General features: G+C 40.2%; 4 protein-coding genes across 9 annotated transcripts in view; 3 read left to right on the forward strand and 1 right to left on the reverse strand.

The window, feature by feature from the left end:
* Positions 1 to 821: 821 nt before the first annotated feature.
* LOC139630004 (otolin-1-like) lies at positions 822 to 12,090 on the forward strand. Its single transcript, XM_071492958.1, has 14 exons — positions 822 to 978; positions 2,008 to 2,191; positions 3,186 to 3,362; positions 3,933 to 4,009; positions 4,432 to 4,548; positions 4,657 to 4,737; positions 5,527 to 5,670; positions 8,403 to 8,473; positions 9,436 to 9,551; positions 9,633 to 9,695; positions 10,295 to 10,448; positions 10,652 to 10,792; positions 11,352 to 11,478; positions 11,602 to 12,090. The coding sequence occupies exons 2-14, from the start codon at positions 2,029 to 2,031 to the stop codon at positions 11,734 to 11,736; spliced, it is 1,566 nt and encodes a 521-aa protein (XP_071349059.1). The 5' UTR covers positions 822 to 978; positions 2,008 to 2,028; the 3' UTR covers positions 11,737 to 12,090.
* Positions 12,091 to 14,847: 2,757 nt separating this feature from the next.
* LOC139630144 (complement C1q subcomponent subunit B-like) lies at positions 14,848 to 18,965 on the forward strand. Its single transcript, XM_071493286.1, has 5 exons — positions 14,848 to 15,007; positions 16,181 to 16,343; positions 16,985 to 17,216; positions 17,442 to 17,559; positions 18,332 to 18,965. The coding sequence occupies exons 1-5, from the start codon at positions 15,005 to 15,007 to the stop codon at positions 18,539 to 18,541; spliced, it is 726 nt and encodes a 241-aa protein (XP_071349387.1). The 5' UTR covers positions 14,848 to 15,004; the 3' UTR covers positions 18,542 to 18,965.
* Positions 18,966 to 19,994: 1,029 nt separating this feature from the next.
* Positions 19,995 to 25,547, reverse strand: part of LOC139630145 (protein SPMIP1) — a 35,265-nt gene continuing 29,712 nt past the window's right edge. For all 6 annotated transcript variants that reach the window (XM_071493293.1, XM_071493290.1, XM_071493291.1 and 3 more), the window contains 6 exons: positions 22,978 to 23,045; positions 22,490 to 22,668; positions 21,603 to 21,780; positions 21,170 to 21,272; positions 20,667 to 20,808; positions 19,995 to 20,073 (listed from right to left, as the gene is read on the reverse strand). In XM_071493293.1, the coding sequence (XP_071349394.1) occupies positions 20,690 to 20,808; positions 21,170 to 21,272; positions 21,603 to 21,780; positions 22,490 to 22,665 (576 nt within the window). In that variant the 5' untranslated portion in view covers positions 22,666 to 22,668; positions 22,978 to 23,045 and the 3' untranslated portion in view covers positions 19,995 to 20,073; positions 20,667 to 20,689. The remainder of the gene's footprint in view (positions 20,074 to 20,666; positions 20,809 to 21,169; positions 21,273 to 21,602; positions 21,781 to 22,489; positions 22,669 to 22,977; positions 23,046 to 25,547) is intronic.
* LOC139630147 (transcription factor HES-2-like) lies at positions 23,055 to 25,417 on the forward strand. Its single transcript, XM_071493295.1, has 2 exons — positions 23,055 to 24,091; positions 24,205 to 25,417. The coding sequence occupies exons 1-2, from the start codon at positions 23,969 to 23,971 to the stop codon at positions 24,535 to 24,537; spliced, it is 456 nt and encodes a 151-aa protein (XP_071349396.1). The 5' UTR covers positions 23,055 to 23,968; the 3' UTR covers positions 24,538 to 25,417.

Here is a 25,547-nt window from a genome sequence, read left to right on the forward strand (position 1 = left end):
ATATACATCTAAATTAATCTGCCTCACGAAGCTGCAGAGTTCTTGACTATCTTCAGTAAGACAAGTTTGCAATGAATTCTTAGAGTCTGAAATCACTTGCTTTTATTTACTGGCCACCATTTGTGTTGACCATTACTGAGTGTGCAAATTTATCCACAACACGGAGGCCTCAAGAATCTGTGTGATGTAGCCTACACTACTTTCTGCAAACAGTCTCACAGTGCAATGATCTACATTTTACAGATGTGAAATCACTGAGTGGCTCTACACCTGTCAGAGAGGATGTAGAGGGAAGTGTCCAAAATCTCTGTTTATTGTTCACTATTGAGTAAACCACTGAGTGTCTATTAACGAGGGAGGAGTGAATATTTTATGTGATGTGGTTTTCGAGACAGCCACGTGAAAATGCTCCGCTGTTCTCACTCCTGCGGAAAATGGAAGAATTCAGCATTTACAAGGTTATTTTACAGTACAGGGAGAATTCAGTGAGGAGTCTGACAAGCAAACATAAGTGAAGACATCCTCTCTGCTGTCTCTGAGAACTCATGAGTCTCTCCACAGTGAAACAGATAACTACGAACCATGTTTTGATCCTTTTGTGATTTGGTTTCATTGGTCAGCAGGTGTCACTGATTGTTACTAAACATAGTTAATATAGTTAACTTTTTACATTTACACTTAGACTGGCCTTACAGTGCAGACCAGTCCAAAATATCTTTAAGAAACTGGTCCCAGATCTTAAACTGGCAACTCTGAAAAATCAATCCATCAGTCTCTCTGTCTGATCACGAGTTTCATTTCCTCACCAACTGTGTGTGTGTGTGTGTGTGTGTGTGTGTGTGTGTGTGTGTGTGTGTGTTTGTGTGAATAAGTCAGTGAGTCTTTTTTTCAGTCTAAGTCCTGGTCTGTTCACCAGAAGAGGAAACCCTGTCCTTTCATTCCTCCAAACCTCCGCCGGTGAGACAGAAACCTCAGCTGGTGAGTAAAATAAATACATTAAAAATGTCTCCTAACATTCAAATGTGTTGATAATACTGATGATATGCTGTTCTGTCAACGCTGTAACAGTAGTCAACAGCAAAACAACATAACTTAAAGAGTCACTGTGATGGATGATCTTTCTGCAGCAATATTCAAACTTCTGCAAGTAGATTTTCACAGAAATTCGCTTTGATTAATGTTTGTCTGAAAGAAAGAAAATCCATGTGAAAACAGAAGGAATTATTTTAATTCTGAATTGAAATAACGATCGAGTTAGGTCAGATTAGATTTTAGCCTTTAGGGTGTTGGACACTGATGTAATGGAAGTCATGGAAGTGCTGCCGTTAACTCTGTGTCTCAACTATCTTTTCCAGTCCAGTAAAAGTATGTTAGTGTAAACATACTCTTGTTAACATATTGTTAGATTGTGTTTCTATGTGGGGAGTTTGCTTCAGAATTGTGGACAAATAACTGATGATTTTGCATCTGAAATAATTGAATCAGTTTTTACACTTCCATACATACATTTATTTCAGTTCACATCTATGCAAAATAACTTGCAGAGAGCTGAGTCTTGCTGCAGGGAGATAATCTACTGAAGTTAACATTTAGTTGCCTTTATTGTTAAATTATGTAATATCATATGTCATAACACAATACAGCAATAGAGAGTTTAGAAATAAAAAGTTAAAATCAAGTACCCAAACTGACAGAATATTTTCATTTTTAATATTTTTTTCTGTTCAGTTAATTGTTCAAATACATTTTCCTCTGAATTCTCTCTAAATGGTCTAAAGGTCTAAATGACGAAAACCAAACACTGTTAGAATTTGATACCTGGTGGATTGATGCTGTTTGCAGTTGTATTTATAGAAACTGAGTTTTCAAATACTGGAATCAGAATAGAAAGTTCAGTTAGTTATTAATTATGGACGAGTTTCTAAAACCTCCTCTCATGTTTTGACTTGACCATCATCATCATCTTCTTCTTCTTCTTCTTCTTCTTCTTCTAAATACCATTAACAGTTAACTCAGGTATTTTGGACCATGGGAGGTTATGATGGACTGGTGGTTCTGGTGGGCGTGGCCTTGCTTCTGACGACTGGCCGATGTGACACGAGTTGTGGAGGAACAGACGGCAGTCCAGGAGTGGCAGGGACCCCGGGCAGAGATGGAAGAGCCGGAATGAAAGGAGAGAAAGGAGAGCCAGGTAAAAAAAAACCTGGATCCCAACTCAACCTGTTCACATGTTGTGAGCTTGAGCAAGACACTGAGTCCCAAGTTGCTTCAGCTGGTCGACACAGCACCTTGCATGGTAGCTGGAGGTGTGTGAATGGGTGAATTAGAGGCAAACAAAGTCAGTGGCTCTTCAACCAAACAAACACAAACATGCATGGGGTATTGATGTTGGCGCTGCTGTCGCAAAGACCGGATCAAATATAACTAAATATACAAACTTTCACCACAGTTCATTTCTGAAAGGCCACTGCCAGAAAACCTGTTCTTTGTTTACATTGCCTCCTCCAACAACGGGGCTGTTTCGGAGTCTCCACAGTCAGTCCAGTTGTTCCACCATCCACTACCACGTAAAACAAAAGCCCTATCCTCCTCCTGATTTGGTTGTACAGTGACAGATGCTGTAAATCCAACCTGCATTTTTCAGTGACATTGTCAGAAAGAATGACGTAATGAAAACGAGGCTCATAGGGAATCAATCTAAACACAGATGGTGCCATTATTCCTTAACCACTACACTGTGCAATCAGAATTTATTTCATGACAATAAGTCAAAGCAAAAAAACTTGTCTACCGTCACTTTAAGTGAGACTTGCACAATCTCACACTCTTTGCGTGTTGTTATATAAACCCAAGCAATATTTGAGCAACAGTTTTGTTTGTGTCCTGCAAACCTAAATTCTTCTTGTGTAAATATAATCTATTATAAACCTTGACTGCAACCGTTCACATCAGATATTATTTCATTTACAGTCCTAGTGATTCAGAAAAAGAAAATTAAATGGTAAATGTCCATCCATGTTTGAGACTTTGAGAGGCACATAACTGGAAGTAGGAAAAAAATAACGCTTTGAAAAGTTAGGGGGATGTTCTCCTTTGTAACTGAGACTCAGGAATCACATCAGCACTAGTATCATAAAACATCAAACAATGTCTCCTCTGTAATCATTCATCTTGTTTGTCTCCAGCTGTAAAGGCCGAAGGTCCGGTGGATGAAGTCGTTTTGCTGACGCTGAAGGGGGAGATGGGAAATCGGGGCTTGCAAGGGGTCATGGGTCCTAAAGGTTATCGTGGAGATCTGGGAGCAACGGGTCGCCCGGGACAACCTGGTCGCCCCGGCCCTGACGGCAAGAACATCGGCCATGGTAATGACACGACTTCTGACCTTACCCAGCATATGTCATGTTTACATACAGTGTGTATATGAAATAACATTTATTTTATATCAGCTCAATACAATATAAAATACCTGCCACATGAGAATTTTACAAAAGGGAAGAGATGAGGAGATCAAAAGGTCTTAATAACACGCATCACAGAAGAAGAAGAGCCTGACTATTATAATGTATACGTGCGGTGGGACTCAAGTGAGTGGGCGTCGTCTTTGAGTCTGGTATCCATGACATCACAATAACTACATAATGAACACATACTAAGTTTAAAGGCCTCCCTAGTCAGTAATGATTATACTCTGAAAGATTTTGTGTAGGTATGTGATACAATAATAAAACAATTATATTAGAAATGTAGGTCGTCATTTGTTCTGTTGATTGGTTGCCAAACAATCATGTTGACTGCTCTAAGAAAGAAAGTAATATATAATAATAGTGTCACGGTGTACTGACCGCACCATGAGTAAGACTGTCATATTTATTTCAAGATATCTTATTTCTGGTGTGTGTGTGTGTGTGTGTGTGTGTCCTTTCTGCTTTTAGGGCAACAGTCTGCTCAGCAGGGCCATTCAGCCTTCTCAGCGATCAGGACTGATAACAGTTTACCGCGCTACGAACAGGTTCAGTCTGTCGTCCGTCACACCTCTCTGTCTTATTTCTACATGTTTCTGCATCTGCAGTATTTATACAAATTGAGATGTTTTCTTTCTTTAATGTTTGAACGTTGGGATTTAATACTGGCCATGCAGATAGTTTTAGTTTTATCTGTTCAAGTTTTGAGACACTACCATGAGATAATAGTATAATCTTTCCAGAAATAGTATCCCTGTTAGTCTGGAACAGTTTCCATAGGAACTACCAACAAAATAGTTCCTTTCCCTGTCATTCCATTTTCATCATGTAAATTTAATTGGAAAAATATACAATTACACAGCAGCATATTTACAGTCATTTACCTGTTTTCTTTTAGATTGTTAAGGTTATATCAGTTTATCATTGATCTGTCATCTGTGTGTGTGTGTGTGTGTGTGTGTATACTCAGAGAGTAACCTACCAGACCATTGTGGTCAACAAACCTGGGGACTTTGACAAAAACACAGGTTACTTCACCTGCAGGGTACCTGGTGTTTATTACTTCTCCTTCCACTCTATGTCCAAGGTAACGCACTGTTGTCTGTTCTGTGGCTGCACTTCTTTAGACATATGGCACAGGTCCCTTACAGACACATCACCAGACTGCGTTACAGCTGTGCTCTGTGGTTTTTAGGTCTCCATGTGTCTGCGCATCGCCAGTGATGCTCTGAACGAGAAACTGGGATTCTGTGATTACAACAGGAACAATGATCAGGTGAGTTTCAGTGATTCGATGAGCACCTAAGAGCTTGAGAGAAGGAGGAGTAGGGAAAATCTAATTCCTAATTTATTCTGAAAAGAGGAGCTCTACACAGCCCATTTTTGGCATCACACACCATAAACGGACTGTGATTCAGTTTCTCTCAGCCAGCCTTAGTTCATACCATTGTAATTCTGTTTTTATCTGCAAGTCTTACACACTTTCACAGTTTTAACCTTTATCTAACTTATCCTGATTGTGAGACACATATTTTATCAGTGAACAGTGACTCTGATCGGATCCTTACCCTGAGATATGATGTCAATAAGACTGATTTTTCACATATTCTGCATAAAGACTTAACTTGTATTTGTTTGCCTGGATTTGAAAGTTCAGTTCATCAAATTCTCTCAACCCTCTGTGACTCTGAGGTCTTTGTCATACATTGACCTCCACACACACACACACACACACACACACACACACACACACACACTAGTGACGATACCAAGTGCTGACAGATCTCTCTCCTCTGCAGAGGCAGTTTAAGTGACACATGGGCCCACTGATAACTGTGCTGTATACACGATGAAACCATGAGGCCACTCCCCCCCCACCCCTCAGATGCATTTTTTTTAGATACACTAGACTGGAAGGTTCTAGCATAATTTCAGGGGGTAGCTATCCTTTAAGTTTGAGACTGTCCTCTCAAGAAGAACAACACAAACAGTCATATATGTACAGTATATTGACAGCTGAGTTTTGTCATGAAGACGTGACCTGTTTGGCTGTGTTGTGTTTCAGGTGCTGTCAGGCGGCGTGGTTTTACAGCTGACGGCCAGACAGAAGGTTTGGCTCGAGTCCTTTAGGGATCAGCAGCCAAGCACTGATCAACGAGACACACGAGACAAATACATCATCTTCAACGGCTTCCTGCTTTTCTCAAATCCAGAATAAAGCTGTGCAGCTGGAGTCGGTGCTGAAAACCTGCATCGCTTTATGAATTCAGCTTCTAAAAATCCTCTCATTTCAGATCACATTTGTAAACGCTGTTTTCAGAAGGACAGTTTACCTTAACGCAGTGTCACCAACACAGTAATGTTTGTGAAGGAAACGTGTTCACCTGATTTGATGCATGTAAACCCTCTGAAGGTTGACTCTGTGTGAATGCTACTAAAACAAAATTGAAGTTTATTCTCGAGTGTGGGTTTGTTTGGTATGATGATATGTATAATTTCATTACACAGCTTTTAGAGACAATCATGAACACATTAAAATGAACTAAAATCACAAGCCTGATTTTTCTTTGAATTAAGTGAAGATGTTCAAAAATGTCACTTGATGTTAAGGAATCCTTTTTAAAATCATGGATGGTTTGTTCCTGACAAAGACAACAACAAACCTTGGTCATTTTTCTGTTTCATCACAGACACAAACAGGCACGTCTCTAACCACATTAATAAACCGAGACCTCGCCCTACATCCACAGATATATAAACGCACAAAGAGCAGATCTGTTTGACCTCACTGCATTAAACATCTCACAGAAGAGAAGCTGGAAAAGCAACATGCTAGCAGCTTCCCCCTGCTTCCAGTCTTTATGCTAAGCTAGGCTACACGTGTCCTGGACTGGACTTTATTGAAGCCAAAGAGATGACACTGGTTTCCATCTTCTGAATGAAGGGATTTCTCCAAATGTCAGCCATGCACAAACCACTGTAAACACCAGCTATCAAAATGTATCGTAAACATCGCAGCCCTCTGTGAAGCTGCTGGAGATCTGTTCTGCTTGATTTAGATCACACAGAAAAGTTTCATGTGACACTCAGAAGGTTATAGAAGTGAAACATTTTGGTTTTATGTACTTCTGCATTTGGGTAAATCTTTGTCTTTTGGGACATCCTCGGTTGACCTCTTAAAGAAATCTGCGTGTGTGTGTGTATTTTGATGTCTTTTCTTATTTCAGTTTGGTTAAATTCTCTGAAGAGCTCATCCTGTTATGGGCGGAGTTAAAAGTCCTGAACTCTCCGAGAAGAAACTGTTTGTATCTCTTGTTCTTCCAGGAACAAACACCTCCAGCTTGAGGGGAACAAGCACAGGGGCAACGTTTCTGCCAATCACAGGGGCAGTAGTGGCAGCAGTGGGTTGATGTGAACGAAGCATCTTTCAAAAAGATGTTTTGCGAATGTTTTCTGCTTTCTTTGACAGAAAATACATTCAACATTTTCATCAGGACTTAAAGGACTCAGCTGATGATATTCTACATTTTTGTTATTGTCAAAAAATCCCATGCAAAGGCCAAAACTCCCATGCTTCCTTACCCAGTCTCTAGCACCCGGTCCCAAGCCCACTGGTTCTTACTGAAGACGAAGATCAGCTCCCAAATACATAGGTGTATTAAAAAAGGCTCAGTAATTCCCTCAAACATTTACACAGTGGTTTTTTTACAAATGGTGCTCAAACAGGAGGAAATAGTGCATTTGTTGGGGACTATTTTCAGTGGCGGATTAATACACATTTGATTCTTTGGTGAGTATTTCCAGCACGTGTACCAGTGTATCAGTGAGTCTCATTGTTTTAATAGTTTTTGTGCAGCAGTGGAACTACACATCTCAGGCTTTAGATACGGAGACAACACCTGTTAGTAAATCAGTTCATCATTGTTTTTCATTGGCTTTGACAACATTGACCAGACGAGTCCACTACATGAATAAATGTGAACTACATGGCCAGAAGTAGGTGAACACCACTGTTCAGTGTAGTTTTGGTCTTTGGTTGTTTTTGCTGGTTTGGGTTCCTTTGTTCCCATGAACAGAAATCTTCATGCTCCAACACCGTACAGTACTTCCGTCAGCAATCTTCCAATCATACAGTCAGGTCACAGAGGTTACCATCGGTTTCTCTAAAAGATAATTAAACATTGTTCCGACGAACAATGAAAAAGGCTTTTCTAACCATCTGGATGAAAAAATATTTAATCTACTGTTCAATAAAACGTTTTCTTTATACCAGTTTCCCAAGTTGCAACTGTTTTCTCTCCAGGTAGCCGGTGGGCTGCCATCTTTGTTTTTGCAACTTGGGCACAGCTTGGCAAACAAGTAAAAAAAATCTGTTTATCATTCAGTGGATGGAATATTTTATCTTCCATATGTTTGGAAGAGTCTTTGGGGGATTGTGGAGGTATCTTCAAACACCATTTTTGAACAACCTTCAGTGGTGACCTGTCTCTGTGACTCAAATGTGTGTCGATACATTTGAGAAGCACAAACTGGAGCTACTTCCAACTTTGTGGCAGCGGTTTGGGAAAGTTCTTTGACCTTTCATCACCTTTGGGATGAACTGGAACGTCGACTGTGAGCCAGAGCTCTGCACCCAGTTGTGCAGTTGTGGCCGAATGGGAGCAAATCTCTGTAGCCAAACCTGAAGAGTGGAGGCAGCAGATTAATGTTCAGCTCTCACATGTGAGTGAAATGTTTGTGTGTCCACATACTTTTGACCATGTAGGGAACTTACTGTGGTTGACCTCATGAGTATGAGTCTTTCTCTTTCTCTTTCTCTCTCCTTCCATCTCTCAATAACCTCCCAGAATTGCAGAACTATCTACAGTAGCCTCAGAAAACAATTTCCGATGTAAAAGCTGCTGAATCTGTGGTTTTGTGTTCCTCCTCCGGCGGCTGCAGGACCCAGAGCTTCACTTCAGTTTGTGTGGAACTGGCCGTGGTGGGTTTTATTTCCCTGTCTGTTCTGTCAGGTGAGTTTTATTCATCTTTTATATCTGTCACTCGATCACAGTTTTGTTAACACGTTGATCTCCTGTTTCTCCTTCATCATAATGACGGTGTATTTTTATTTTATATGTACAAAGAACATGTTGATATCTAAACTGTTTGATCCGGGCTCACATTTCGTTTGTTATACTGAACAATACTTAAGTTAATTACTGTGAGATTTAGTTGTTGTCATATTTGAACCTGCAGCCTTTCAGCACTTGCTTCTCTCCTCCACCTCCTCTCTCCTCCGTCTCTTCTTCTCTCCTCCACCTCCTCTCTCCTCCGTCTCCTCTTCTCTCCTCCACCTCCTCATCTTCCTCTTCGCACCTTCTCTCCTCTCCTCTTTCCTCATGGTCTCTAGTCTCCTTTCCTCTTCCCTCACCTCCTCTCCTTTCCTCTTATCTCATCTATCCTTTCCCTCCCTTCTGTTTTATCACCTCCTCCCCTCTCTTCTTTCCTTGTCTCCTCTCCTTCTACCATCTCTGTCCTATCCTTTACCCCTCTTTCCATATCCTCCCCCTTCTCTTCTTCTCTTTTGTCTCATCATCTCCCCTTTTCCTGTCCTCTTTCCTCTTCTCCTATCCTCATCTCTCCTTGTTCCTTGTTCTCTCTCCTTCCTTTCTCTGCAAATTTTCCTTGTCCTCTCTCAATTCTATTCTCTCCTCCTTTCCTTTCCTATTCCCTAATCTCCTCTCCTCTTTCCACCTGTCCTGTCATCTCCTTATCTTTCCTTATTTATTTATTCATCCTTTTCATCCTCTTCTGTTTCACCTTTTTCTCTTCGTCTCCTCTACTCATCTCATCTTTCCTTTCTTCTCTTTTCTTCTCCTTATCTCCTTACATCTTTTACTTTTCTCCTTTCCCTGTACCCTCTCTTCCTTTCCTTACTCTCCTCCCCTACCCTCTCACCTTATCCTTCCTCGTCTCCTCTCCTCCCTGTCAGGTTGCCCATCATGCTCCATCATTTTGTCCTCGTGATCGGAGCCCTGCTCTCATTCGCCGTGCCTGTGAAGGTTGCCATGGAGTCCTGCCCAGCAGCAGCGATGCCCGGGATTCCAGGTCTGTGCGTTCATGCATGGAAGTCAGTGTGTGTATATTTTTATTTGTTTTGTTTGTGTTTGACTTTATTTCCATCCTCAGGTATGCCTGGTCTGCCCGGCAGAGACGGTCGTGACGGAGAGAAGGGACAGAAAGGCGACCCAGGTACATAAAAAGCAAAAGTAAATCTTTTCAACAAGTCATCTAGAGTTTCACTGTGCTGAAATGATTTTACTCATGTTAAGGTCATTTATTTCCTGTTTTACTTGCAATGGAAGAAATTCAGCCCAACACAAAAAGCGACAGCGTCATGGCAACACACAGAAACACTGGCAGATCATCATGTTGTTTATGACTCACAGCAGCCAGTGCTTTTTGAGATTAATCACAGAAAGCTCTCAAACTGTAAGCTCTGGTTTGGTTTTGAAGGTGGAAACCATTTTGTTTCCTTCAGCAACTGCTCCTCACATTTCTGTTTGTGGTCAGATTAAACAAATGAGCCACAGCAGGTTAACTGAGGAGCTTTGGTAGCTTTTGGTTGGGACCTGTATCTATGAACACTGGACAGGGCGAGCTGTTCCCCCGTGATTCTTGTCTTTATGCTAAGCTTGGCTAACGTGTCCATACTTACATCACAGACATGAGATTGGCTTTGATCTTCTCATCTAACTCAGCAAAAAAAAAAACCTTTAAACAGTCAGACACAGCAGGTCAGTGCAGCTGGTTATTACGTTCAATGACCAGCCTGTTGTTGATGTCTGCAGGAGCAGCGTGGGCAGGCGGTCTCGGCCCACAGAAGGGAGAGAAGGGGGAGCCGGGGCTGATGGGATTTCCTGGTAAACGAGGTCAGAGCGGGGAACCGGGGCGATCAGGGGAACCAGGGCTTTCTGGACCTCCAGGAGAAGCAGGAGAACCCGGGTATGTAATCAGACAAGATTCACTGTAAACAGGTTTGTGGTTATTTGATAAACTGAATAATGTTAACAGGATGAAATGGAAAAGACAACTCCTGCATTTTTGCCGGATCTTGTCTTGTAGAGCTCAGTTTACTTTCTGCCCAGGGCCCAGTTGCAGGTTCATCCAGCTCTGGGCTTCTCTTGATGTTGTATCTGTGGCTGCAGGACTGTTGGGACCCAGGACAGAGCCGCCTTCAGCGTGGCCAGAGGAACCAACGAATACCCAGAAAAGGCCAGCGTCATTCGGTTCACCAAAGTCATCACCAACATCAACAATGACTACAACACTGAGACGGGACGCTTCAGGTGAGGAAAGCACCTGTTCTCCTGTCCCATCACACAGAAGGTGATGACAGTAGCTTTTATGACAAGTTTGCATCATCAAATGAAAACACTGGAGTCTGGGTATTTGTTATTGTTCAGGTCAGAGGAAATGATTCACAAACCCAAGTGGGATTTTATTTGCAACATTTCCAACAACGACACGTCTTCATCAGGCGTCTCCTACCAACTTCGAAGTTATTACAGTTCATCCTGAGGGGGCGTGAATGTCTGTCCAAAATTTCATGACGATTCATTCTACAGTTGTTGAATGAAATCTTACTGAAAACTAAAAATGCGCAAATCATGCTTGTGCTCATGGTGGTGCAGGGGTTAAAATCAGAGGATTTATCCCTCTGGGACCATGAATCTGGATCATGGACTGACTGACAGACTGACGTTACCATCCATGGAGACATGCCGCTAACCAGCATGGCTAATGATCTAACAAAGTCAAGGCGTTTCCAGTGTGATCCAGGAATCTGCCAAGACAGAATGAAAACAAATCCACTCTTCGTGAATTAATGAAGTTTGTTTGTTGTAGGTGTCGGGTTCCAGGAACGTACTACTTTGTGTTCCACGCCTCTTTAGAGGACCGACTGTGTGTGGTGCTGAAGCTGGACCAAACGCTGCTGACATCCTTCTGCGACCATCGCCGCGGGAGGAGACAGGTACGGGCACAAAACAATGCCACACATTCATTTAATCACATTATTCTGCCGCCAAATGAGAATTACTCGAAGGGAAATTAATACCCTCTGGTGTTGAACTGAAACCAATTAAATTCATTCCAGGTGACTTCAGGTGGCCTGGCCGTCCACTTGTCTCAGGATCAGGAGGTTTGGCTGGAGACTAAAGACTACATCGGGATGAGAGGAAAACCGACCGGTTTCAGCATCTTCTCCGGCTTCCTGCTGCACCCTCACTGAGCCAAAACACCAAACAGCCGTCCTCATTTTTACTCCACATTTTCACAGCAACACTTCAAGACTGTAGCTGAAATAATATCCTGCTTTCCTTTTGGTCCATTTGTCTCCTCTTGTGATTGGGTTTGGTATTTGTTTATCACCCTTATCAAAGGTTTATCAGTAAATGCGCAGGACTGATTTTTTTTTTTCCGGCTTTGTCATTTTCATTGAATCTGTGCAGTTGAATATATCATATGACCAATCAGATCCAGTTCAGTATCATGTGTTAATTGTATCTCCTCTGTCTGTCCGTGAACACATCATTTGAACTAGAAAACCCAATAAACCTAAATAAAGCGTGAAAAACAACCTGAATCCCTTGTGTTTGCATTTAATTTCTCATTTCCCCTCATTTGACTGTGCTACATTTGAATTCTTCTTCAGACTGATTATAACACTGCTTTGAATAACATTTTATTTAATTGAAAATGCACGTTGAATTGTTTAAAAGCAGCTGAAGCTACATTTTACAAAATAACAATAGTAGAACAGCCTTAACATTCCTTTTTAAAACAACAAGACAAAACACTGTAAGAGCCTAGAAGGTGTCAGGGTCATACATTTTAATAACATCTAAGACCATTGCAATTATGTCAAAAAATAAATAAAAATAAAACATTGAAATCTAAATTATGTATAAAACTTGGAGCTATTCTAAACATTCATCCCTGCAGTTTGTTTTTTTGTCTCTTTTCTGTTTCAGGTAATGGAGCCTCACTCAATCATTGTCACACACTTCATTCATGCTTTAGTATGATAGATTCTCATTCAGATAGAACAGAAGTTCAAAACAAGAACTACAACCTTTCCCAAACCGTAACCACAGTGCTTCTGTGATCTGAACCACAGATGAGACTACGGATGTGAACCTTGGTCTCTGGTGTCACTATTGTGTGGTTTGTACAGCAGCCATTAATAAATGCAGTTCATTCAAAAATGCCTCTGAACATAATCCAGTCAGCAAATGTGATTCCAATAAAACGTATTTGTTGTATAAATATATAAGAGGGTTGTTAAAATTACTCGGGGTTACAGGTTTCCCAAGAATCCCTGGTGCAGATTCCTCCACCAACAATGAAAACTACTATATAGAGAAAAAATGACTGAATCTTCATATTTTTTAATGACTATTGCATAAAAAATACAGACCATAAAAAATAATAAAAATGGGGTCTGGGATGACATGTTTTAGGTGAAAAAAAACAAGGACAGAATGAAAAAAAATGAAAAGAGGATCAGAAAATGACAAACTAGCATATTTCACAGGATGCAATTATTAAAAATACACATCAGCTGTTTGCTAATAGATACTGTTGAGAAAATTAAACATTTTGTGGAACAGATACTGATGTGCAGACTGATGTTAAGAACTTCAGAAACACACTGCCAGGAAAGCAGTTAATGTCTCGGGCACCAACAAAGAGGAAGTTCAGAGAAAAACAGAACAGAATGTTAATTTGGAGAAAAGATTTCTCTAAATCAGATACATTCAGTGATGCTTCATCATCAGTTCTTCCTCAGGTGGCATTTTCCTGACTTCTTGTTAAACTGTTTCACTTCCACTGATGAGCGAGTTGCTTTGTCAGATAAATGCAATAAAATTCACATCAACAGGAAAAGTCATCAAACTCTCTGAGGTTAAACTGGTGCAAGAAATTGCCAAAATGCAGCAAGGAACTTCTGTTTTATGAGATTATTTTCATTTAGTGCTACTTTATTTTTGTTTCACTGCATTTCAGGAGGAAATATTCTGTTTACTCCTTGTATTTGACAGTTATTGTTACCAGTTTGTTTTCAGGTTAAGGTTCTACATGTCTACATATATGGTAAAATACACATTAAATACACACATTATAAAATACAATGCATTGTGATTAACCTATTTGGCTTGTGTCCTTTTACAAAAAAAGCATTGTGTAGATGAGCCCCTCATCATATTTCAGATGTATACAAGTTGCTAGCAGTTCCACAAAAGACAGATTTCCCCTCCAAACTTCTCAGACGGTTTAATTTGAGTAAGTGCTTGATGCCCAAAGAGGGAATTTATCCAATATTGTATAAAAAGTAACCAAGATAGCAGGATAAATCCAGCCCGTCCACGGCCTGAATGTGGCCCATGAGCAGCATATTGCCAAATGCTACCTCCACATCTGGACCAATTCTGGTGTGCACACAGAAAATCTTCCAGTTGTCTGTCAAGAGCAGAGGATGACAGCCAGGGAAAAGCCAAAGGTTTCTTGTTGCTATCTTGGAAAGATTAGTGCAAATTTGGTATTTCTTCTTCCCTCTCCCATTGATCATCTCACAAATCCTCAGATTTATTTTGTGACCCTTAAGAGGGGCCTGACCCCTATGTTGGGAACCACTGGGCTAAACTAGCTTTTAACCATATATAAAGAAGTTTAAATGAGCTCCACCTTGAGCTGCAGTAACAGTAAAATGCTGCTTATATGCTGATGATGCATCAGTATTATTAATCTAATAATGTCTTTTATAATAATATATCAGTTACTGGGCCAGTAACTTTTACTTCTGATACTTTGAGTACATTTATCTGGTATTGCATTTGTAATTTGAATTTAATTGAATTTTGAATGCAGGACTTACACTGTTGTACTGGCACTCTTACTTAAGCTCACTAATTACGTTAGCTAATGTTCTTTAGATAAGACCAGCTAGATCCCACTGTGTAAAGCTTGAACCACTTTGTAGGGCTTGAGGCTACTGTTAGGTTGCTTAATCTGTAACAGTACATCATAAATTAACTGTTGCTTAGATTCTGTACAAATAATCTAAACCTACAAAGTAAGTAGCAACTACAATTTTGAAATAAATGTAGTGGGAGAAAAAGTATATTTCCCTGAGAAGTGTAGTGGAGTATAAGTACAAAGTAGCATAACATGGCATTTATTTGTGTAAAATATCTCAAAAGTGTACTTGAGTTCATTTACTTAAGTACAGTACTTAGGCAAAAGTACCTGAATTTGTACACTACAGGAGTAAATCAACAGTACTCTGTAATATTCCATCACTTCCGGCAGCAGAGTTTTTTCTTGTTTCCCAGATTGAACACCAATAGAGCAGCGAACTTGCTCTCTTGAACTGTTTCACTTCCCGTTGTTTTCTCTGACTGAGCTGCTGCTGTCGTCGTGCAGCAGAGCAGCTCTTCACCTCCACCCTTCATCAGCTTATTACTCCACCGCAGGACAAGTGGCTGCATTACCTGCAAATGGTGAGACCTTTCTTTCCTCAAAGTGAGAGAAGTCTAGAGAGAGGAAATCACTTATTCAGACAGATGCATTGTTGAAACAGAAGTGTAGGGTTTCTCTCTTGGCCATTAGAGTAAAGACCTTCTGTTGTCCTGGGCAGGGTGTCTGCAGGTCTAAAAAGGGCTTAAATTTAAATTGAGGCCATAAGTCATTCGTCTTGAATGTGGATTCATGATAACTCAGTTTCAATATTATATATCACACTGTATGCATTGTGTTAATTTTATATATGTGGATAATGAGCTAAAATGTTTAGCACACGTAGTCCTCCAAAAAGTTTACAGTTTATATGTTGCTGTTGTTGTGTGACGTTGCTGTACAACCATGAACCTCAGAAATGTCAACTCTTCAGGAATGTGACGTCTCTATGTGCAGTTAATGTATTTATATAATATGTGTGACTGTCAACACGTTGTCTTGTATGGGTTCTACTGATTAGATTTATAATTATAATGATTTAAAAAAGGACAAACAGTTATATAAGAATTTACATTCAAGACACTGAGTCAGCTGCAGTTATGTGACCTTGTATCTGTCTGTGTTGTGTCAGTTGCTGTTATACCTTCACAAGTAAAATATACACAAGGAAAAACTTTAGGTTTTAGGGTTATGACTTTGTTGCTGTTAGGGTGCAGTCTCTAGGGGATCAATAAAAGTCAGTGCATAGTTCAAAATGACGAAAAGAAGTTTGTGCTTCCATGCACCTAAAAAACTTGAAACAAATTTACACTTCAGTGTAAATGGAGACAGATGTAGTGAACAAATAAATTTGTACATGAAGTCTGTGACCTAAACATCCACTGAAGAGATGATAACTTGCAGCGCAGAAAAACATCAGCTCTGCCAGGACCAACTGGGCAACACTGTCTCTTTGAATTTATGTTTTCTAGACAACTACAGTGCAATAGCAACTAGACTATGAGAGGATGATGTTTATTCAAGTGTTTGGCAAGTTGCAAATATGTATCTTGTTAAAGTTCTTTATGCTCACTGTTAGGGATCAGTGGTGAATTAGCACCACCAACTGATCAGCTCAATGTCCCATCATCTAATGTGGAAACAAGCATTAATTCATTCATCCCTTGTCTTTTGCCGATATGGATGGAAACTTGGCTTGTGTATGTGTCTGTGTGCAGGCCCCCCAGTGGCTGAGCTGCAGTGCTGCAGTGTTGCTGCTCTTGGTTCACGTTGCCCCGGTCGTCACACAGGCATCCTGTGGAGCCCCAGGGATTCCTGGGATACCGGGTACCCATGGACCCATTGGCAGAGATGGTCCCAAAGGAGAGAAGGGAGACCCTGGTGAGCTCATAGTGAACGTGAAAACATCAAATACATTTTCATGTTCTGTTCAGGTTTTTCTTCATGTCACCAGTTCTTTTATCAGAAAATGTAAATGTAAATCATCTCATGTGTCAGCGCGACTACACAGCTCAACTTTATTGAACTTGTTTTGTCTACTTCAGTGAACTTAACTCAGCTAGTACATTGTCACAACCTTGAACAAATCATTCGACTTTAGTTAATTTAACTCACCTTCTAATGAAATAATGAAATAATGTAGGACATATAATACAAGACTGTGTATTACAGTGGCCCTGAGAAAAAAAATATGCAAATAGACAAAACTCAGAACAATTAAAAACATATTTTTTTTGTATTTTTTCTGTGTTTTCTATATTTGCAGGATATTTTGTTGTGCTGCATATGTGTTGTAAAACTGATGAAGATACTTTCTTCATCTGATTGTGTTTTGCTGTAGTTGCAGTGAGAGAGCTCGTTGCAAAATAACACTAGTGGAGCACTGACTGTTTGTAGGCTACAGCTCAGACTTGAGCTTTACAGCTACAATAAAAAACATCTTTCATCTTGGAGTCAGTTCATACTTTCAACATTGTGACATGTAATAAATGTTTATTTGTTGTTTGTTTTTGTATGAGCAGGTGAGTCAGGTCAGCCTGTCAGGGGCAAGAAGGGGGTGTCTGGTCTGCGGGGCCCCCCAGGACGGCCTGGGATGAAAGGGGATGTGGGTCTCCCGGGGCCCCCTGGATTTCCAGGCCGGCCAGGGGAGAAGGGAAGACCCTTCAACCCCACCAACCAAGCGAGAGCTTTCTTCTCGCAGAAACTGCTGTTATCACACACACCAGAGATCGACACCGCCCTCAACTTCAACGGGTCAGTGAAGCTTTAGAGTCAGAGGGAGCAGCAGCAGTGGTATTTAATGTCATGCAATGTAAATGAATGAGATGGTGACAAGAGAGAGAGAGGAAGGTTTGGCTTAAGCTAAACAAGAGGAACAATGTTTTTTTGTGATAATAGAGGTAGAAGACAACAAACACGAATGAATGAATAAATGAATGAATGAATAAACACTGAAATGTTTGTGTAAACTTCCCACAGAAAGATTTTGCCGGAACTGGCTCAACAGTTTCAAGGAGATTCGCTGACAGACGGATTGTTCACATGTACCATCAAAGGCGTCTATTTCTTCAGTTACCACATATCAGCGAAGAGCAGAGTGAGTCCGACCAGTTCTCCCTCACTAATGTTTGTTTGTAATGTCCATCTTTTTGATTTCAGTTAAAAGTTGGATTTAATCAGTTAACCAGTGGTTGAAAATCATTATCCAGTACTGTACTGTAATTCTCTGAGACTCCCAGAACTCTACAGCTCTATCCATTTTTTTCTTGCACACCCAAGTCTACTCTTTATGAGCTTTTTGGTGGTTTCCTTGCCTGTTTGGTGTTCTTCTTACAAAAATACAGATAGGTTTGTTCCTGCCTTCATCAGGTCATCCTACAGGTCTCTTTCCTCCACACCATGAGTTTTAAACTTCATATGATGCTTCCAAAACCTGTCTGTTGGACCTTCAAGTGTCTTGGAAATCTTCTTGTAACCATGTTCTTTATTGTTTTAATAAAATCATCTCTTCTTCTTTGCTACATTTGCTCCTCAACGTGAAGTAAAAATTCTTGACCATTACAAACCATCAAACACTCACTTACTCAGCAGGGTTTAATAGCTGCAACTGTAGCTATTGTGAAAGAGGATACAGGCATACAAGTCTGATGTCCTGTCTGTACTTATTCAATATGTCCTGGGTAATTAGCAAAGTCCTTATATTCCCCCTAAATCAAAATATGTTACCCTCTTGTGTCCTGTACTTCTTCACTTGCACCTATAGGTAATGAACTTTGTATTTCCTTGGTACCTTGTATGTATAAAGTATTTGCACTGTAACTTTTAGACTGTGCTCTGACGCTTTACTGTGGTTGTGTATGATCCTCTAGGTGTGTCTGAAGCTGCTGAAGGGCAGCGACACTCACATGACGCTGTGTGACATATCTGAGGGCTTTCTGGTCACCTCCGGCTCGGCGGTCCTGGAGCTGGACGTTGGAGACACGGTCTCGCTCCAGGCAACCAAGTACAACAACATCGTGTCGAGCCAGAGCAGTGCCAGCCACACCTTCACAGGCTTCCTGATCTTCTCCACCGCTTAGAGTCGCAGCCTCTGATCCACACACACAGTCAAAGTTAATAAAATCACAGACTTTTGTATATTTACAGCTATCAAATGAAATGTGTTTTCTGTAACGGTGCAAAGTCCAGCGGAAGTAATAAAGGTTGGCGCAACTGCAGCGTGTTGCATGTTTTAACCCACTGCAGTCAATACAAATCATATGTAGCCTACTTTAAATACTGAATACCAACATTTCCTGCAAATGAGTCACAATGAGACAGTCACAAGCTTCATTCAGCTGTTTTCAGTACATTTTAAAGGTACAGTCATTAATCCAAATATAAGCAAATTACCCCACCTTCAAAAATGAAAGAACAAGGCTGAATTCTGCTCTTTCTTCCATATTGACTGACCTACTCTTCACACATTGTAACACTTTAACATTAAACAACCAACCCACATCAGTAATGTTTTATTCAGTTATAAGCACTTGATAAACATACTTCATTTAAAACTCTTATATGATGTATTCTCAATAAGCTTCTATGACTTTTATTTGCACAGATGAGTCCTAAACGAGTATAAAGTCCCCTGAAGCTTAGACTCACATGAAAAACATATTTACAGTAACTGCTTTGTGGCCTGCAGAAAATTTATAGAAAAGCCAGGAACACATAGTTCTCATGTTTACCATCCATAAATTTAAACATTGGCATCTTAAGGGGAAACAGATGAACGATATAATAAAGCTCAATTGGATTGTGAGAGACAGATAGAGTGAGAGAGAGTAAGAGAGACTGTAGGGGAAAAAGACCACAGTGCACTAATAGTAATAATAATAATAATAATAATAATAATAATAATAATAATAAGCAGTAACAGCAACAACAATAATGCTAGTCCCGTCGAGGACATCACATCGGGCGCCAGAAAAACTGTTTATATCAGCAATATTTTGCACAGAATGGAAATGTAACTCTAGAAAACATGATGTGATTTCATCCTTCATCCATTTTATTATTTTTTTAACAGTTGAACTACAGAGGTGAAAGTGATGACTGACACCTGAATATCACAGGTCTGATATTGTACATGTGTCCAAGCAGTGTAGGATAAATACTTCACCTTTCCATCACTGGTCCACTCGTGTGTGCATGGCAGGTGCTGGATTAGAGTACTGGGACTTTTACTTTCCTAATTTAGAGATATTAAAGGATTATACAGACAGACATTATTTCCAGTTATTATTTTTAAGTGAACAGATTATGTAGGAACTTAATCTGCTGCCAGAAACATTCACTTAACTGATATATTTGTATTAATCCACCACTTTGTTGTTTGTTAAAATTTACAGTACCTAGCTGTTTTAAGACATTACATTCATTCATTTTTTTAAATTAACAATATTTACATGAAAACTTTACATCTTTATATAGAGGGAGAGGAAGTCTGAACATATTAAGAGATCAACTGACACATTCTTCTTTTTGGTCTTTTTATATGATTTATTGACAAATCCCGTTTTAACAGCCTGAACACTCTGAGGAGGAGCCTTGTCGTGTGAAAACACACCTGGGATCAAAAAAAAGAGAAAAAAATATCATCGAAATTTATTTGAACATAAAATAACTTTATATACTGAAATCATCAATACATATGTACAACATTAATAAAACTACATTGCTTGGGGGAAGCATAATGGAGATCTTATGACTGATTAGAAATAAATTATTTACTGTTGTGGTGTGTAACATTTCCCCCAGACTCACTGTTTGGAAACACTGAGGTATCAGCTTCTCTGACTGATCCCAGGCCAGGAGTTCATTAATCATACATCACAGTATTAGATTACTGGACATTTAACCTTACAGCTGCATGAATGGTAAACAAACAATGCTACAGGAAGTCGAGGATTTCTGGACAGATTTATCTGTTGCATTTTTTCCCCATCATCCCCATTGGACTGGACAGACCCTCTAACCCCATCATAAATGCTTGATGAAAGGTAACATCTTATTTTGTTATAGCAGTCCCAAATGTCAAGATTTTATATCGTGCCCCCAAAACCACAACATCCCAAAATGACCTGACCTTTGAAATGAAACACGTCATCACATCACGTTATCACACGTGTTAGCTGCTGTAAACTCTCATGACAGACCGACCTTTGGCATCTGATGGCTGAAGTTCAGCCCAGTGTGTCTGTGGCTGAGGGTTTGCTGAACACGCCATTTCTGGCGTAGAAGGTGTTCTTCACCACCGACGACCTGGCACGGGACGGAGTTTTGTAATCCAGAGCGTAGTCACCTGTGGAACCAGGCAGACACGGTTAACCTGGAAAAAAAAAAACTGTTCTATAGCAAAGAGAACATAAAGAGTGATGGTTGCTGCCTGCCAGAAGTCATTTGTAGCCAAGTACCAATCCAATGACTCACTCCAGTGGCAATGGCAGAAATCTATTTGATTTTTGACCAAATACCTGCAACTCTAATGACATTCCCATCAACTTCTATTTGACTTATTAAGTGCTAATTTATACCTGAAGACTGTCACTCTCATTTAATCTCTGTATTTGATTTAATTTATTTGCTACATTAATCTAGATAACACTGTGACACCAGATTGAGTCTAACACACAGAAGTGGAGCCGATGGTCTCTCCGTCTTACCCAGTCTCCACCCGTACTCCCAGGACGAGAGCAGAGGAAAATCAAACTTCTCCTCAGGTCTAATTTGGCCACGTCTCTGCAGGTACAGACTCCGCCCCTTCCCCTGCACAGTACATTTTGTTGAACATGACTTTTAAATACAATACGTTTAAACATCAATTTGGCAGAACTACAGGAGTACTGACCAACTGACTTGTGAAATTGCTGGTTGTGTTTCGTGGTGTAACTGCCAGTTAAAAGTCATCTTTAATAAAATCATTTGCATGTTAGCTTTTTTTACACTTTGGAAACAAGTAAAGAGTTAGTACAAGTTTTGAAGCTACATGTTTCTACAATCTCTTCTACATTAGGAGCCTTTTTAAATTTCTACTTAAAACACCTGAATGTACATTACTTTTATAAAAACATTTTAAACCAAATGTTGGTTTCATACATGGTGAGAAGAGTCCTGATAGAGAGTCTGTCTGGTCTGGGGAGAAACTGGCCTCATCATGGGGGGCACACTGAGCTGCCCATCTCCTTCCACAGAGAGCACAGGAGGAGGAAGAGGAGGTGGAGGAGGAAGGGCACTCTGACTCTTGGGTATCCTGGTAACTGGAGGCAGGGCAGCACTGGTGGGTGGAGCATAAACACAAGATTAATGTAAATTATCAATAGTTTATGTGATACTCAAGTTAAAGTTTCTGTTGCTATACAGTTAAACAGAACACGTATGAATGAATTCATCACACACCGCATGCCTCACTGCAGGTTAATGTACATGACGGTATCATATCAACATTATCTTTGTGGAAGATCAGCAATTTTATCACATTCTCACATCCAGGCCAAGGTACAGTACTTTAACTGCTGGTATCAGATTACACACGTTAATGTGTGCTGCATTTAAAAAGCTTTTTTACTGTAAACTCTGACACAGCTAATACATCAGAGCTGGGACATATTTGCTTCTCTTTGATAATTTCTAACTACTTCTTCCATCGCCACTAACTCATGTAATTCCAGATCCAGCCAATCCTTTCTGTCCTGCGGTTACCCCAGTGTTTCTCGCTGTTCGCAACTGCTGTTCGATTCCCCAAATCTCCTCCTGCTCACCTGTTCCCCATTTTCCGAATCAGATCTCCACAGTTTAAACAAGCCCAGTTTCACTTGCTCCTTGCAAGACTCTCGAGTCGTACCTGTTGCAGCTTTACAGCCTTTTTGCCATCTGATTACCTGATTCTTCCCTGCCTTCTTGGATTTTGGATTTCTGACTCTTGCTGTGGGTCATCGTTTTACATGAACACTGACAGAAGGTGTTATGTGAGGGAGGCAGCTCACCAGGGGTCAGCAGGCAGTTGGGGCAGTTGTGTGGACTCTCTGCTGTTGTTTCGGGGATTGCAGCAGGATGGGTAGAGCTTGGCGTAGCGGCTGTTCCAGGCCAAACGCGTCAACATCTCCTTGTGAATCTGCTCCCGGTAGCAGTTCTGGCTCTGAGTTGTCAGCAGGCAGCGCATCTCCTGCCATCAAATGTTCATGCAGAGCCCTGTCATCTACTGGATAACTTTACATCTTCACCAAATCTCATCACTTTTGTCTCTAGTTTAAAACATCATAATAGCTCTCAGAAGAAGTTTGGGTTGTTAGTGAATGGGTTTAAATTTTATATATGGTGCTGTCATTGTTTAGTTGTAGATACAAAAAGATTACTGATTAAACAAAAATAGATTGTATCCATCCATCATAACAACAAACTGAATACCATTATTTACACGTGCTATGTTTCTGAAATCCTATTATGAAATATTAGATTAAAAATCTTAATTTACCTTTGAGGTAAAGAGCTGTGCAGGATCAGCTTCTCACTGTGGAAATGAGCTGTGGCTCAGATAACGAACTGCAACACAGGGAAACATGAGACACACATACACACTGTTCTTCCACCAACACATACCTGGTACACTAACCTTAGTCTAGCTCTTTTAAAGCCTTTTATCCTTCCCCAAATAGCAGCCCCTATGGCCACAAATGGTAATTAATAATGTCATCATAAGGCAAACAGGTTTAGATTTAGAGAGTTTTACTTATATTACTTGTATTATTGCCCAGTACTATTGTGTTAGAATGACAACAGATATTTTCAATTAGCATGTTAACACAACAAATGAACCATTATTGTAAAATACAAACTCAAACATGACAGTTACTCAAACCCTACGCCAACTCTTAACTCTTATAACAGTAATTCAAAAGTGCTAGTGTCGGTCATGTAACCCTAACTGTTTACGACTATCCCTGATCAAGAGGGGAAAAGGGACTAAAAGTGGTAAATAATAAGTGGGTCTTCCAGCATGGTGCAGTGTTTTTTTTTTTTTTTTAATATAAAATCACTGAAATGTTAGTTGCCAACTATTTTAATAATCGATTTTAATTTATTTAATTGATTGGTTGTTGCAGCCCTAGTAACCATAGATATAATTAATTGTCACTGTCCCACATGTGTGATGGAATGATCAGCGTGTGCTCAGTCAAAGTCATTGATCCCAGCATCAGGCAGCAGATCTGCTCTCTCTACAGGGTCACCACTTTCCCAGAGTCACACACAGCTCTGTGAGTCTCTCTCCATCACCCCCCAGTCCTCCACCTGTTCCCCTGAGATCTAACTATTGTCCCTGAGGCAATGTAACACCATTCAGCATGATGCTGCTCCACACGCCTTATTGTCTCAGCAAGCTTCCTGATTGGCTGAGACTGTGAGAAACTCCAGCCAGACCAAGACCCACACATTCATATGGAGATGTGGGACTATAAATAGGAGGGATGAAGCCAGCAGAGATCAGATTCTCTCTACAGAGACCTCTACAGCACAGAGATCCAGCCATGGCACCTACAATCACTGCAGCAATGAACAACTCTCAGGACCATCTGACTCTGACCCACAAGGTAAATTGGAGATTCAAGGAGACTTCATCTTCATTCATGACAGGTTGTCTTAGCTGATGCTAACACTTTACTCCAGAATAAGTTTATTCATGACTTTGTTCTTCTCTCTGCAGCTCAGAAAGCCTCTGGTGGAGAAGTTACGCAGAGAGCGAATCAACAGCAGCATTGAGCAGCTCAAGTCTCTCCTGGGTCCACAGTTCCTCAAACAGCAGCCAGACTCCAAGCTGGAGAAAGCAGACATCCTGGAGATGACAGTTTGCTTCCTGACACAGCTGCAGCAGCAGAATCAACAGCAGAGAACCCTGCTGAACCACATCAACAAGCTGCAGTCTTCCTCTGATAACAACCTGAGAGAGGCTGACTTCTCTCTCCTGAGCTCCACAGTCCACACCAGCATCACCAAAGACAAGAGTCCAGTCAACAGCGGCCACTGGAGGCTGTGGTAGACACCTACAGACTGGACTTACTACCAGACAGACTCAGATGACCATGTTGGTCAAAGATCTCTGGAAATGAATTCTGTGAAATTTAAGGACTTGTTCTTCTGTATCAACAGAAAGCTGTTTAAATACTTCTATGTGTATTTCAAACTTTCTTGTTAAGAAAAACATCATTTCCTGTGGAAATAGAGTAACACAGTGATATTATCTTTCATATTGAGAAAGAACCTTTGTCATGCACAATGCATGAATCATTTCAAACATAAATCAGATGAAAATTTACTACGGTAAAAAACTCTTCATTACTTTGTGGTAATAATGATAAAATGAAGTGTACTACTTCTTGAGTGTTGGTCATCATAGTGATCAAAAACTCTGTCCTTTGTGTGGACATTTAGTCTCAATTGACTTCATTTGAATGTCTTTGATTAGTAAGTATTGATCAGTTATCAGATCAGTGTGTATTTTTTTATCCTTTTGTTGAAAAGGTTTGCTTATTAACCTGATACAGTCTAAGACTGAAATCCCAGTTTACTTCTTCATGAAAAATATTAAGTTCATTTGATATTAACCTGCATGAATCACTTTGTGATTATCTTGACTTGATCTGTTCTAAGATCAGTTTTTTCATTGATTGCCTTTGCTATAAAGTGCAGATTATGCTCATTTTGAGCTATGTTTTCTGTAAAAGTGACTGATGATGAACCTCATACTATTTGTCTTTTGTAAAGACGACTGGTCCTCTACTCATTTTGAGTGCAGTGTGTCTTGGAGATGTTACCAAGTTATTGTTGTGATGTATCATCACATTTATATGCTTCCAGTAGGAGCTTTCATGAAATGCATCACTGAGTTCATTTCAATAAAGAAATCAATGTGATCTAAAGAGTTGTTGTGTTCCCATTATTTATTCTTGTGCCTGGTTATGCTGTTATGATTAGGGATCATTTCTCAAGTGTCCTATAAAGCATTTTTCTTACTCTAGTAACAGAGTGCTGTTACATAAGTGTGAATAT

The sequence above is a fragment of the Trachinotus anak genome, unplaced genomic scaffold, assembly GCF_046630095.1.
Source record: "Trachinotus anak isolate AG129_WGS33_773 ecotype Australia unplaced genomic scaffold, CSIRO_AGI_Tana_v1 ptg000013l, whole genome shotgun sequence".
NCBI classification, from domain to species: Eukaryota; Metazoa; Chordata; class Actinopteri; order Carangiformes; family Carangidae; genus Trachinotus; species Trachinotus anak.